The 12,085-nt window shown below is 51.3% G+C and overlaps 1 protein-coding gene across 22 annotated transcripts in view; it reads left to right on the forward strand.

Moving 5' to 3' along the window:
- The first annotated feature begins 791 nt into the window (after positions 1-791).
- Positions 792-12,085, forward strand: part of FCSK (fucose kinase) — a 34,513-nt gene continuing 23,219 nt past the window's right edge. For 7 of the 22 annotated variants that reach the window (XR_014805525.1, XR_014805526.1, XR_014805527.1 and 4 more), the window contains exons 1-9: positions 833-960; positions 5,696-5,800; positions 6,123-6,274; positions 6,970-7,020; positions 9,867-9,992; positions 10,278-10,350; positions 10,771-10,868; positions 11,261-11,341; positions 11,873-11,992. Coding sequence is in view for 7 of the 22 variants with exons in the window: in XM_021093806.2 (XP_020949465.1) it covers positions 5,719-5,800; positions 6,123-6,274; positions 6,970-7,020; positions 9,867-9,992; positions 10,278-10,350; positions 10,771-10,868; positions 11,261-11,341; positions 11,873-11,992 (783 nt within the window). In the remaining 15 variants the exon portion in view is untranslated. Of the gene's footprint in view, positions 961-5,130; positions 5,320-5,695; positions 5,801-6,122; positions 6,275-6,969; positions 7,021-9,484; positions 9,993-10,277; positions 10,351-10,770; positions 10,869-11,260; positions 11,342-11,872; positions 11,993-12,085 lie in introns of those variants that run through there. The other 15 variants (XR_014805524.1, XR_014805532.1, XR_014805531.1 and 12 more) reach the window with 9 other exon arrangements.

Raw genomic sequence — 12,085 nt, forward strand, 5'->3', positions numbered from 1 at the left:
AACCACAGCAGTGACAACGCTGTATTCTTTAACCCTAGGCCCTCACATACATTATTTTTGACATGAGTAGCTTCCCATGCATAATGTTCTGTTACAAACTGTGGCGAACATCTTTCTCTATGGTACCTACAGATTTAGCTCATTATTTCTGACTGCTGCATGGTATTCCATAGCATAGATGTGCCTAGTTTATTTTTCCAGTACCCTAGAAAGAGACAGAGGGAAAGATTCCAAATTTCCGCCACTACAAACAATACTGCCATTCATAACTTTTCCAGAAGATCCACAGATCTTCCCACTAGAGAGTTAGAAAGTTTCTACCGGAAACTTTCACGTGATGAACCCGCGAGAGCATGGCCAATTGCCAATCCAACCGTAGTCGCTCACGCTCGAACGACACTTGTGGCTTTTTTCCCCTCCCAGTTAGATTTTTTTTTTTTTTTTCTTCTTCTTCTCCCTCCTCTTCGTAGAAAAACCGCGGCCCCACGTCCGGGCCACGGGGTTGAACGAACAAACAAAATCCAAACCTGAAACCCGGAGTTCCGGAAAAAGAGCTTTGTCTTTAAGACGCACTCGTTCCTCTGGGAGTTGTAGTTTTGCTGCCCAGCGGAGCTCCCTTTTCCCCGTCACGCCCCTTCTCGAAGTGAAGACTCACTGCCCTTTAGGAAAGCGGTGCCCTGACCACCTCCGTTTGCCATTTGTGTTAGCTGAGAGGTCGTCTTTTGGGGGCGGACAAGCCAAGGCTGGAGGAGGGCTGAAACTACATTTCCCAGGGTGCTCAGCGAAGGCACACACAGCCTCGCCTTAAAAAGTCCCCTGCGCCGAGCGCCGGGAGGAGGCAGGTATGCTGTAGGTCCCTGTGGGTCCCAGCATTTGCACACCCCAGTACCGCAGCTGCTTCCCAGCCCACACTTTTGGACCCGCGGGGACTGAGCTGAGCCGCTGGCTGGTTTCTGATAGGTAATAGTTTCCGGGAGCTCTGCTGGCACCCCCGTCTCCTACTTGCTGTAGGGGGAGTCTGTATGGTCCCTCTATTCGCTGGTCTGGGTGTTTCTGGGGACGCCCAAGATTGGAACGACAGGCAGGTGGGGCGCTGGATGCCAGCGCTGGTGGTTGCTTTGAGGTCACTTCTCCTGCCTCAGTTTACCCCATCGGGGCTCGTCATTACCCACAAATCTCAATTATATGCCGTTTGTGTAATTTGCAATGCAATTTTACTCCCAGTCACCCTTACTCTGCCTGTTTTTCCTCCTAGAAGGCAAATCAGATCCCTTCCTGAGGCTGTTTTTTCCCTTTAAAGCTCTAAAGTGCAAAATCCATGCCCCACCTCTCTTCAAAAAGCAAATATGAAGAAGCCTTATTGTTTTATTCTGTTCCTGGCTCCCCTTCCCTGTCCTGATTTTGGCAGCGTGTGGCTGAGGACAGTAAAAACTATTTGAAATTGGCCTCAGTAGATTAAGTTCTGTTGGAAGTGTGCACAATATTGGAATAGAGGCCTGTATTCTCTAAGAGTTCTGTGCAGATGTCAGGTGTGACAGAGGGTAAAGACTCCAGGAGAGATGTCTGTTTCTACAGGCTAGGTAAGAATATGAACCTTGGAGTTAGTTGGACACCTGACCTACCTGTACTAGTTGTATGTGACCTTGGGCAGATGATTTCATTTCTTTAAGCTACTGTTCCCTGATGTACAATGTAAGTGTGGTAAAATTCAACTCATAGGGCCATTGAGTGGGTCACATGAGCTAATACTTCAGCGTGTCTTTGGTATAGTGCCCAGAAAAGACACTCTTTAAGCTACTGGTGCTATTCCATCTTTTGTGTTCTCAAAACACTCTTTAGGCTGATCTGGCAAGGCAGGCTACCTGGTCTTGGCTGATTTCTCCAGGCCTTCTCTGGGTTTTTTCTTCTTTAGGGGCATCTTTGACCCAGAGGGTATTTCAGAGCCTTCACTCCAACCTGCTTTAGGGTCAGGTTTTACTCTCCTGCTGCTTTCCCCCACTAGAAAGAACTACTATTCATTGAGCTCCTGCTTTGTGCCACATATTTTATGTCTTATTTAATGCAACGGTCCTAGGAGGTTAGTATCTTTGGCCCTAGTTTTCAGATTAGTAAACTGAGGATCAGAGAGGTTAAGTAACCTGCTCAGGATCACACAGGAAGAGGCAGAGATGAGAACTGACCCCTGGGGATTGATTCTCAGCCTAAGACTATTCCTCTGCCCCAATCTCTCTTTCTCTCTCTCTTTTTTTTTTTTTTTTTTTTTTTTTTGTCTTTTTAGGGCTGCACCTGCGGCATATGGAGGCTCCCAGGCTAGGGGTTGAATTGGAGCTACAGCTGCAGGCCTATGCCACAGCCACAGCCACAGCCACTCAGGACCCAAGCTGCATCTGTGATCTACACCACAGCTTACAGCAACACTGGATCCTTAACCCATTGAGCAAGGTCAGGGACTGAACCCACGTCCTCATGGATGCTAGTCGGGTTTGCTAACCACTGAGCCACAACCGGAACACCCCTCTGCCCCAATCTCTGATAGAGGACAGTCCAGATTGTGCTGTCCTCCCTTCTCTGCCCATGACTTGTCATCTGCCCAGTTGTCTCAGTCACTGTTCCACGACCAGTCACTATAAGGCTCGGACCTTTGGGCTCTCTTTGGGGTATTTCTTTCTTGCTCTCTTTTATCACCTTCGCTTAGGGTCAAACATCAGCATCACCATGACCTAAATAAGAAGCTGAGAAACCCAGGTTCCACTCATGGCTGTAGCACCTACTAGCATTTCTAAAATGGACAGAATATTTACTTACTTGGCAGTGGTGTTGGGGGGATGAAAAGTCATAATGTCTCGGAGTTCCCGTCGTGGCGCAGTGGTTAACGAATCCGACTAGGAACCATGAGGTTGCGGGTTCGGTCCCTGCCCTTGCTCAGTGGGTTAACGATCCAGCGTTGCCGTGAGCTGTGGTGTAGGTTGCAGACGTGGCTCGGATCCTGCGTTGCTGTGGCTCTGGCGTAGGCCGGTGGCTACAGCTCCGATTCAACCCCTAGCCTGGGAACCTCCATATGCCGCGGGAGCGGCCCAAGAAATAGCAACAACAACAACAACAAAAGACAAAAAGACAAAAGACAAAAAAAAAAAAAAAAGAAAAAAAAATCATAATGTCTTAACTGTGGGTCAGAGTCGTTGGGTGAGCTCCCGCATAGTGGCTGTCATCATCAACGCCACCATTTCATTGTCACCTTGTATTGGCCACTTCACATAAATTTAGTACTTCTGTTCTTTTTTCAACCTTACAAAGTATGTTCAGTGTAGCAGTTAAGAGAATGGACTTTTGGAGTTCCCGTCGTGGCGCAGTGGTTAACGAATCTGACTAGGAACCATGAGGTTGCGGGTTCCATCCCTGGCCTTGCTCAGTGGGTTAACGATCCAGCATTGCCATGAGCTGCCATGTAGGTCGAAGACCCGGCTCGGATCCCGCGTTGCTGTGGCTCTGGAGTAGGCCGGAGGCTATAGCTCCAATTAGACCCCTAGCCTGGGAACCTCCATATGCCACGGGAGCGGCCCAAGAAATGGCAAAAAGACAAAAAGAAAAAAGAGAACGGACTTTGGAAAAAGGGTGTCCAGGTTCCAATTTGGCTCTACCACTTGCTAGGTGTGTGACCTTGGGCAAGTTACTTAATCACTCTGTGCCTCAGTTTCCTCATCTTTCGGGATAAAGAAAGTACTTCCCAGACATTGTTAGAGGTTCTTAACAGTAATTTTTCCTTTAACGATGCCGGGAGGAAGATCACCTACTCTCCATGTTGGTTCAGGTCCTTGGAGAAGCAGATGACAAGATGAGATTAGGCTTGCGAGAGATTTATTGGGGGAGGGAAGCAGGGGAGGGAGCTGGAGAAAGCAGGCAGAGCTGTCAGTTTGCATTCCAGGTCTGCTTCCTGTGACAGAGCACCACAGGAAGGAAGGGAAGGAGGGAGGAAGGGAGGAGGGAAGGAGGTATGGGTAGAGCTGCAGCGCAGTTTTAAGATATTTTCTGTTGGGCGATGGGGAGTTCTGGAGCCAGGTTTGCCTGTCAGTGGACCTGCATCTTGGAGGAATGGGTCTGCTTCTTCATGTTGTTGCTTGGGGGGTTGCAGCCCCCGTGTGAACAAGATGGGGGCTTCTGTCTGTTACACAACTTAACCATGGGAGGTCAGAGAAGGTTGGGGGTGCTGAAGATAACACAGGGAGTTGTGGCCAGTCTGGAATTCCCAGCCGCCCCCTTTATTGGGAAGGCCAGATGGGCCACCTGGGGAATACCTTTGACCTCAGATGCCTGGCCAAGATTCCAGCTCACATGTCCCCTCTGGGTTTCCCTCCTGAGTTGAGCAGGGAACAGAGCAATTTCTGTTAGTGGTGGAGACGTTCCCTGAAGGCTCGTGGGAGTGTGGGCGTTGCTAAGTGGCAGTGTCTGTCAGCCTAACCATGGGCTTGGTGGCAGCAGAGTCTGGCATAAGGAGAAACAGTTACTGAGTTTCAAGTTTCCTCTGGCGCTGGCTGGGGCGTGCACTGACTGCCCGACACGTGTGCTCAGGGCCCCTTTGGGGTGGCATGCAGCTCACTCCACTGACTGTCCCTCCCCACACTGAGCTTCAGGGGCTAGAGGGAAGAGGTGGGCGTGGGCTCATGCATGGGATGGCAGCTGGGCCCCTGCCAGAGGGGAGATGCCAGCACATTCTAGCAACTTATCTAAGGAGGTCTTGGGGAGGCCAGGGCCTCTGGAGCCAGACTGGTTTCTTACCTGATAGGAAAAGAGTGTTGGGGGAGGGTGAAGCCGTAGCTTAGGCCTCACCTTCCCCTCACTTGCTCAGAGTGCCCTGGGGAAAATGACTGACAGGTTGCAGCCCTTTTCTGGCTTGGAGCCTCTGGGAGGAGGGGGTCCCCTTAGTTGGCACGCTGCCCTTGAACAGTCACCCCTCCCATGGCTGCTCCCTGCTCCAGGAATTGTCCTGGGCCTCAGGAGCCTGGAAATTAGAACCTCCCTCCCCACAGCTCATATACAGTGATTGGATGATGAGGGGCCTGCGGTACAGAAAGGGCAGCCCCTTGCTTTAAGGTGGGGCTTGCGGTCAACCTTCCCCTGCCTCCCTTCCTTCCTGAGGAAATCTCATGCACTCGGATTGGTAAAGTCAAAGCTACACTTCTCACATGACCCAGCAATGCCACACCTAGATGTCCACCTGGAGAGGTGAAGTCTTAGGCTCTCGCTAAACCTTCATGCGACTGTTTACAGCAGCTCGATTCATGATCACCAAAACCTGGAAGCAGCCCGGACGTCCTTCAGTGGGTGGGTGGAAAAACAGACTGTGGAATGTCCATGCAGTGGAATTCTGCTTGGCAAAAAAGGAGAAAGAGCTATGGATATGCATAGCCAACTTGGATGAATCTCAGAGGCGTTATGTTGAGTGCAAGAAGCCAGTCTCAAAAGATCACATAGCAGCTATAGCTCTGGAGAGCAGATGGCTGGCTGTCAGGGGTGAGGGATGGAGGCGGGTGTAACTGTAAAGGATTAGCCTGTGGGACTCTTTTTGGATGCAGATGGTGGTAGTGACCACAGAAATCTCTTCCATGTGTTAAATTGCATAAAACTATTTTCAAATGAAAAATTAATTTTAGGGCATAATAATTTACAAAAATTCACATATACCCATATCTCTACCCAGGAAGCTCCTCAACTTTGGCCAGAATGGAGCAGCCGAAGGGGGTTGATTGGACAGTCATCATCCTGACATGCCAGTACAAGGACAGCGTCGAGGTCTTCCAGAAAGGTAGGTGACCCTCCCTCTCCACCCGACCCCTAATGTAGGGTCCCCTCCCCCTTCCTTGCCACATACCCCACCAGCCCCTGAAACCCAGATTCTGCTTCTTCCTGACTTTGTGACCTCAGACACATTGTGTCACTTCACCAAGATTTGGTTTTCTCATCTGTAAAGTGGGAAAAATTGTACTTACCTCATTGAGTTCAGGAAAGATCTAATGAGGTACTAAATGCAAAGCTGTGAATGCAAAGAAGAGAAAATAATGACCTCAGGTGCTTGGGACCAGGACGGGGAGGCTGGGGGGCAGGTCCCAGCCGTGTTCTGACCACAGAGTTGGAGATACGGCAGAAGCGAGAGCAGATCCCCGCCAGTACGCTGCTGTTGGCTGTGGAGGACCCTGAGGTTCATGTGGGCAGTGGAGGAGCCACCCTCAACGCCCTGCTGGTGGCTGCTGAGCACCTGAGTGCCCGCGCAGGCTTCACTGTGAGTGTTCCTGAAATGCCCCCCTTGGCTCAGCAGGGATGGGGGCCTCAAACAGACCCTTTCCAAGGTCTTGGGGCTCCATTGACCTGCCCAGTTCCGTTTGGGCTTCAGTTTTTGCATCTGTAGATTGGGCAGATTCATTCAGGTGAGGCCAGAAGGGAGGGCCAGCCTTGTAGTGGTTTTAGAAAATTGGAGCCAGTATCTCAGAGTTAGGCTTTCTGGCTTCTCTTGAAAATTCGCATCTTGCTGTCCTGGGCTCTCCTCCCCACATGGCAATGGTTTGCTGGAACCGAGATACCGACCCCCCTTGGCATAGGGCACAGGCCCATATCCCGCCCATACCCAGCCACTTCACTTGGTCAGCTTGCCTGCGTGGTACCCTGGCATAGGGAATGAGGGGGGTCACAGGTATGGACATGATCTGACAATGGGGATGGCACTGGCAGGGGATGGCACATGCTGTGGTTGCCATGAGGCTGATTTGACTGTGAGTCACCCTGCCAGGCAACCTTCCCCAAAAGCCTCCTCAGCCAGGGTTGCCTCCTGCCTGCCTGTGGCCATTGGTCTTGATCTTGCCTATTGTTCCTTTGTTACTTATGCGGATTTGTGCTAGAGTCTCTCCCTGGACAAGAGGGTGCCATCCTTTGGGTGCCATCTGCCCAGACCTGTCAACAAAGATCTTCTATTTTCGATAGGTGGTCACATCAGATGTTCTGCACTCGGCCTGGATCCTCATCCTGCACATGGTTAGTAGAATGCTGGGCAGGGGTTGCTCATGCCGAAGGCTGGAACCATTGATCCTCAGGATCTTTTGTCTTTGTGTACAAGGTGTCCATTTTTCAAATTCAGAAGAATTAGAATCAGAATTCATCCAAGTATGCAAAATAGGGAACTGGTTAAATATAAACAGCATATCCTGGAATTCCCCTTGTGGCACAGTGGAAATGAATCCAACTAGGAACCATGAGGTTGCGGGTTTGATCCCTGGCCTTGATCAGTGGGTTAAGAATCTGGCATTGCCATGAGCTGTGGTGTAGGTCACAGATGCAGCTTGGATCTGGCATTGCTGTGGCTGTGGTGTAGGCCAGCAGCTGTAGCTCCAATTATGCCGCGAGTGTGGCCCTAAAAAGCCAGCAAACAAACACACAGACAAACCAGCATATCCTCCTGGTGGAATACTAGACAATGATTAAAAAGTCCATTTAACTGTATGCATGGACCTGGAAAGAGACTTAGCAGCTCTGTGACTTGGGACAAGTCACTTGACCCTTTTCAGGCCTCAGTTTCCTCATCAGTAAGATGAGGGTAGCAGCAGTTTCTACTTTATGTGGATGTGCTGAGATGACCAATTAAATGCTTAAATTGTGGCCTGTTCTGACTCACTGTGAGCATTGGTGAGTGTATTGTCATTCCTCTATACTGAGCTCAATCAAACCTCCAATTAAAAAACTGAGATCATTCTCTACAAGCTTGCATGGCTGGCCTTTTTCAGTATAGATTCACATATAAGAAATAATATAGGAGTTCCCATCATGGCTCCATGGTTAACTGACCGGACTAGTGTATGAGGACGCAGGTTCGATCCCTGGCCTCACTCAATGAGTTAGGGATCCAGCGTTGCTGTGAGCTGTAGGTCACAGATGCAGCTCAGATCTGGCATTGCTGTAGCTGTGGCGTAGGCCAGCAGCTGTAGCTCCGATTAGACTCCTAGCCTGGGAACCTCCATATGCTGTGGGTGTGGCACCCCCTCCCCCCCAAAAAAAGTAGTAATCCAGGGATAATCCTGTGGTGAAGCAGATTAAGGATTCGGTGTTGTCTCTGTGGCAGCATGGATCGTGTGTCTTGATCCCCACCCTGGTGCAGTGCATTAACAGTCTGGCATTGCTGCAGTTGTGGCGTAGGTTGCAGCTGTGGCTTGGATTTGATCCCTGGCCTGGGAGCTTCCATATGCCACAGGTGCAGCCGAAAAAGAAAAAAAAGAGATACAATCCTTGGGTTCCCTGGTGGCTCAGCAGGTTAACGACCTAGCATTGTCACTGCTGTGGTACAGGTTTAATCTCTCACCCCAGAACTTCCACATGCCACAGGTATGGCCAAAAGGTATGTTGTGGCTCAGTGGTAACAAACCTGACTAGTATCCAGGAGAATGCGGGTTCAATCCCAGGCCTTGCTCAGTGGGCTAAGGATCTGGCATTGCTGTAGCTGTGGTGTAAGCTGGCAGCTGTAGCTCCGATTCAACCCCTAACTAGGGAGCTTCCATATGCCATGGGAGTGGCCTTAAAAAAAAAAAAAAGACAAAAAAGAAAAAGAAATAATCCAAAGAGAAACCTCTGTAAACTTTGCCCAGATCCCCACAATGGTCATATTTTCCAAAACTATAGTATAATTGCAGCCAGGATGTTGACATGGATGTGGTTCTCAATCTTACTTTTCCAGTTTGACTTGTACTCCTGTTGTGTGTGTGTGTGAAGTTCTGTTGTCACCACCTTTTCCATTTTTTTTTTTTTTAAATAATGGGAGTTCCCGTGGTGGCACAGTGGTTGACAAATCCGCCTAGGAACCATGAGGTTGTGGGTTCGATCCCTGCCCTTGCTCAGTGGGTTAATGATCCGGTGTTGCCGTGAGCCGTGGTGTAGGCTGGCGGCTACAGCTCCCATTCGACCCCTAGCCTGGGAACCTCCATATGCTGCGGGAGTGGCCCAAGAAATGGCAAAGAGACAAAAAAAAAAAAAAAACAGAAAAAAAAAAACACACCCAAACAACTCTAATTAATAAATTAATTAAAAAATAAAAAATAATGTATGCATATGATATATGAAAGGGTATACATCAAAATGAGGGCAGAGTTTATCCTTGAGGGATTGTTTTTTTTTTTATTTAAAAAAAATTTTTTTTTAAATTTTTTTGTCTTTTTGCCATTTCTGGGGCCGCTCTCTCAGCATATGGAGGTTCCCAGGCTAGGGGTCTAATCGGAGCTGTAGCCTCCAGCCTACGCCAGAGCCACAGCAACGCGGCATCCGAGCTGCGTCTGCAACCTACACCACAGCTCATGGCAACGCCGCATCCTTAACCCACTGAGCAAGACCAGGGATTGAACCCGCAACCTCATGGTTCCTAGTCGGATTCGTTAACCATTGCACCACGACGGGAACTCCATGGATTGTTTTTCTTTTTGCATCTCTGCATTTTCTTTTTTTTTTTTTTTTTAAGGCCGCCCCCGCAGCATATGAAAGTTCCCAGGCTAGGAGTCGAAGTTCCCAGGCTACAGCTGCCGGCCTACGCCACAGCCACGGCAATGTGGGATGCAAGCTGCTTCTGTGACCTACACCACAGCTCACAGCAACACCGGTTCCTGGACCCACTAAGCAAGGCAAGAGGTGGAACTCACAACCTTGTGGATACGAGTCAGACCCGTTTCCACTGTACCACAATGGCAACTCCGTATCTGCATTTTCTAATTTTTTTAACCATAATTATGTCATTTAAAAAAAAATCACATGAGAAAATACATTGTAAAAATCTTGTAGCTTGATGGCTTTCCGCCGAGGCTCTCTGCTGCTAGCTCTTCTACCTGTCCCTGCTCCCGCCCCAGGGCCGAGATTTCCCCTTTGATGACTGTGGCCGGGCCTTCACCTGCCTCCCTGTGGAGAACCCGCAGGCCCCCGTGGAGGCCGTGGTCTGCAACCTGGACTGCTTGCTGGACATCATGAGCCATCGGGTGAGGCAGGGGCCTTGTCCTGCTGCTTTCCTGCTGCAGTGATAGTGTGTGCTGACTTAGACAGGGGACACCAGGAGCAATGACTTTGGGTTAGAGCTTCAGGAAGTTAGTGTTGGCCACACTGAGGGGAGGTGTGGCCCCTGGAAGTAGGTGGGAGGGCTGGCGTTGGCACACAGATCTGGAGGCCCCCCCTGTGACCTCAGCAGCCCAAGTCTTCCTGGAATAGGCCAAGACTGTGCTGTAAGAGCTGGGCCCGGCTATTAGCCGCATCCTTTCTCTCCGCAGCTGGGCCCAGGCTCCCCGCCAGGTGTGTGGGTCTGCAGCACGGACATGCTGCTGTCTGTTCCTCCAAACCCAGGTGAGCCCTAGAAGGCTTGGGAGCACCTTCCCGAGCCACAGCCAGATGCAGGCTCTGCCTCTCCTCTTCCATCCCAGCTGTGGGCCTGGCCTGCTGTCCTATTCAGAAGAGAAGCTGTGAGGTGTGAAGAAAGAAGCCTAGACCAGGAGGCAGGGCTTCCCCTACTGGTCCTCAGTCTGCCTGTCCCTAGAGTGGAGACACCCAGCCCTGCCCCTTTGGCCCCAAAGGGCTCTGGGGATGAACTCTGGGAAGGGAGTTGTTGTTATTCTCCCAGAGGAATGTCCTTTTCGCCTTGGAAACCCTGTTCCCTTTAGAAGTGCCTCGATGCCCCTGCTCTGAGCTCTTGCTTTCTCCTGGCCAGGGATCCCCCTTGCCTTGAGTTGGGGTCCCTGGAGAGCCTTCTGATGCCCCCACCTGCAGGGATCAACTGGGACGGCTTCCGGGGAGCTAGAGTGATCGCCCTTCCAGGGAGCACGGCCTATGCCCGGAACCATGGCGTCTACCTCACTGACTCCCAGGTAGTGCCCCGAGGGTAGCAGCGTGGGCAGCTGAGCTGTCCTGGCATGGCCTCTCAGTCCTATGCTCTGGGCAGCCTTGTCCTGGACTTTCTGGCATGGTCTGGGTTTGGAGGAGTTTCCCCCTTGGCAGTAACTCCTGTGCTCACTTAGTCCTCTGCCAAGCGTGAATTGCACCCAACCCTATGCCGAGCCTGTGCTCAGGCTTGGGGCTGTGGAGACACTCCAGGCCTGCCCTCTGCCATTGAGGGTGGAAGTCTCAGGCACGTGCGTCCCCTGGAGTATGCTGGGACCTGTCAGACCTTGTCCTAGGTTTTCATCTGGAGAACCCTTGTGTGCCTTCCTTCCTAAGCCTCTCTTGCTCCCTTCCCTAACTGTTCTCTCCTCCCACATAGGGCTTCGTTTTGGACATTTACTACCAGGGCACTGAGGCAGAGATACAACGATGTGCCAGGCCTGATGGGCAGGTGCCACTGGTATGGCTGCCAGACCCAGGTTGGGGGGCCGTAGAGACTTGATGGGGTGGGAGAGGGAGGGTGTGCCTTCCTGCCCAGGGCAGAGCCCCACTGCTTCCGGGGCTAGAACCAGAATCTGAGGAAGATCTGGAACTGGCATTCATGGGAGCAGGTGGAGCCAGGATTTGAGGAAGCGGTAGCCTTGGAATTCAGGTTCTTGCCTCAAACCAGAAAGGTTATGACCAGACTCAGGAATCCTTCTTGAATGAAGGACAAAGATACAAGTGGTAGGTGAGGACCAGAGAGAAGATGGAGAACTGGGTTTGGTAGGAGACGTGGAAATTGAGGGGGTCCCAGAGGGTGCCTGCTGAGGGGCCCTTGGTGGGAACTGGGTAAGCCTGGAGTCTGGGTGCTGGAGTGGCTCAGAAGATGAAGGACCCTGTCTAGTGTGGCAGCTAGCCTCGCTTAGCCCATCTGCGCACCCTCCTCGTCTCAGGCACTGGTCCCAGGTGGCCCAGAGTCTCCCAGCTGACCCTTGTAGGGCCCCTTCAGGTTTCGGGGATTGTCTTCTTCTCTGTGGAGACTGCTGAGCACCTCCTGGCCACCCACGTGAGCCCACCTCTGGATGCCTGCACCTACATGGGCTTGGACTCTGGAGCCCAGCCAGTCCAGGTGACTGGGATTGGAGGCTGGGAGGTCCGGCCTGGGCAAGAGGCAGTGACACTGGCCGCCCGACTGTGTGACCTCAGGCCAGTCCTTTCCCCT

This window comes from Sus scrofa, chromosome 6 (genome assembly GCF_054392235.1).
Source record: "Sus scrofa isolate SSC_HxYL_T2T_F1_AM1 chromosome 6, Sscrofa_HxYL_maternal_Yorkshire_Landrace_v2.0, whole genome shotgun sequence".
Classification (NCBI taxonomy): domain Eukaryota; kingdom Metazoa; phylum Chordata; class Mammalia; order Artiodactyla; family Suidae; genus Sus; species Sus scrofa.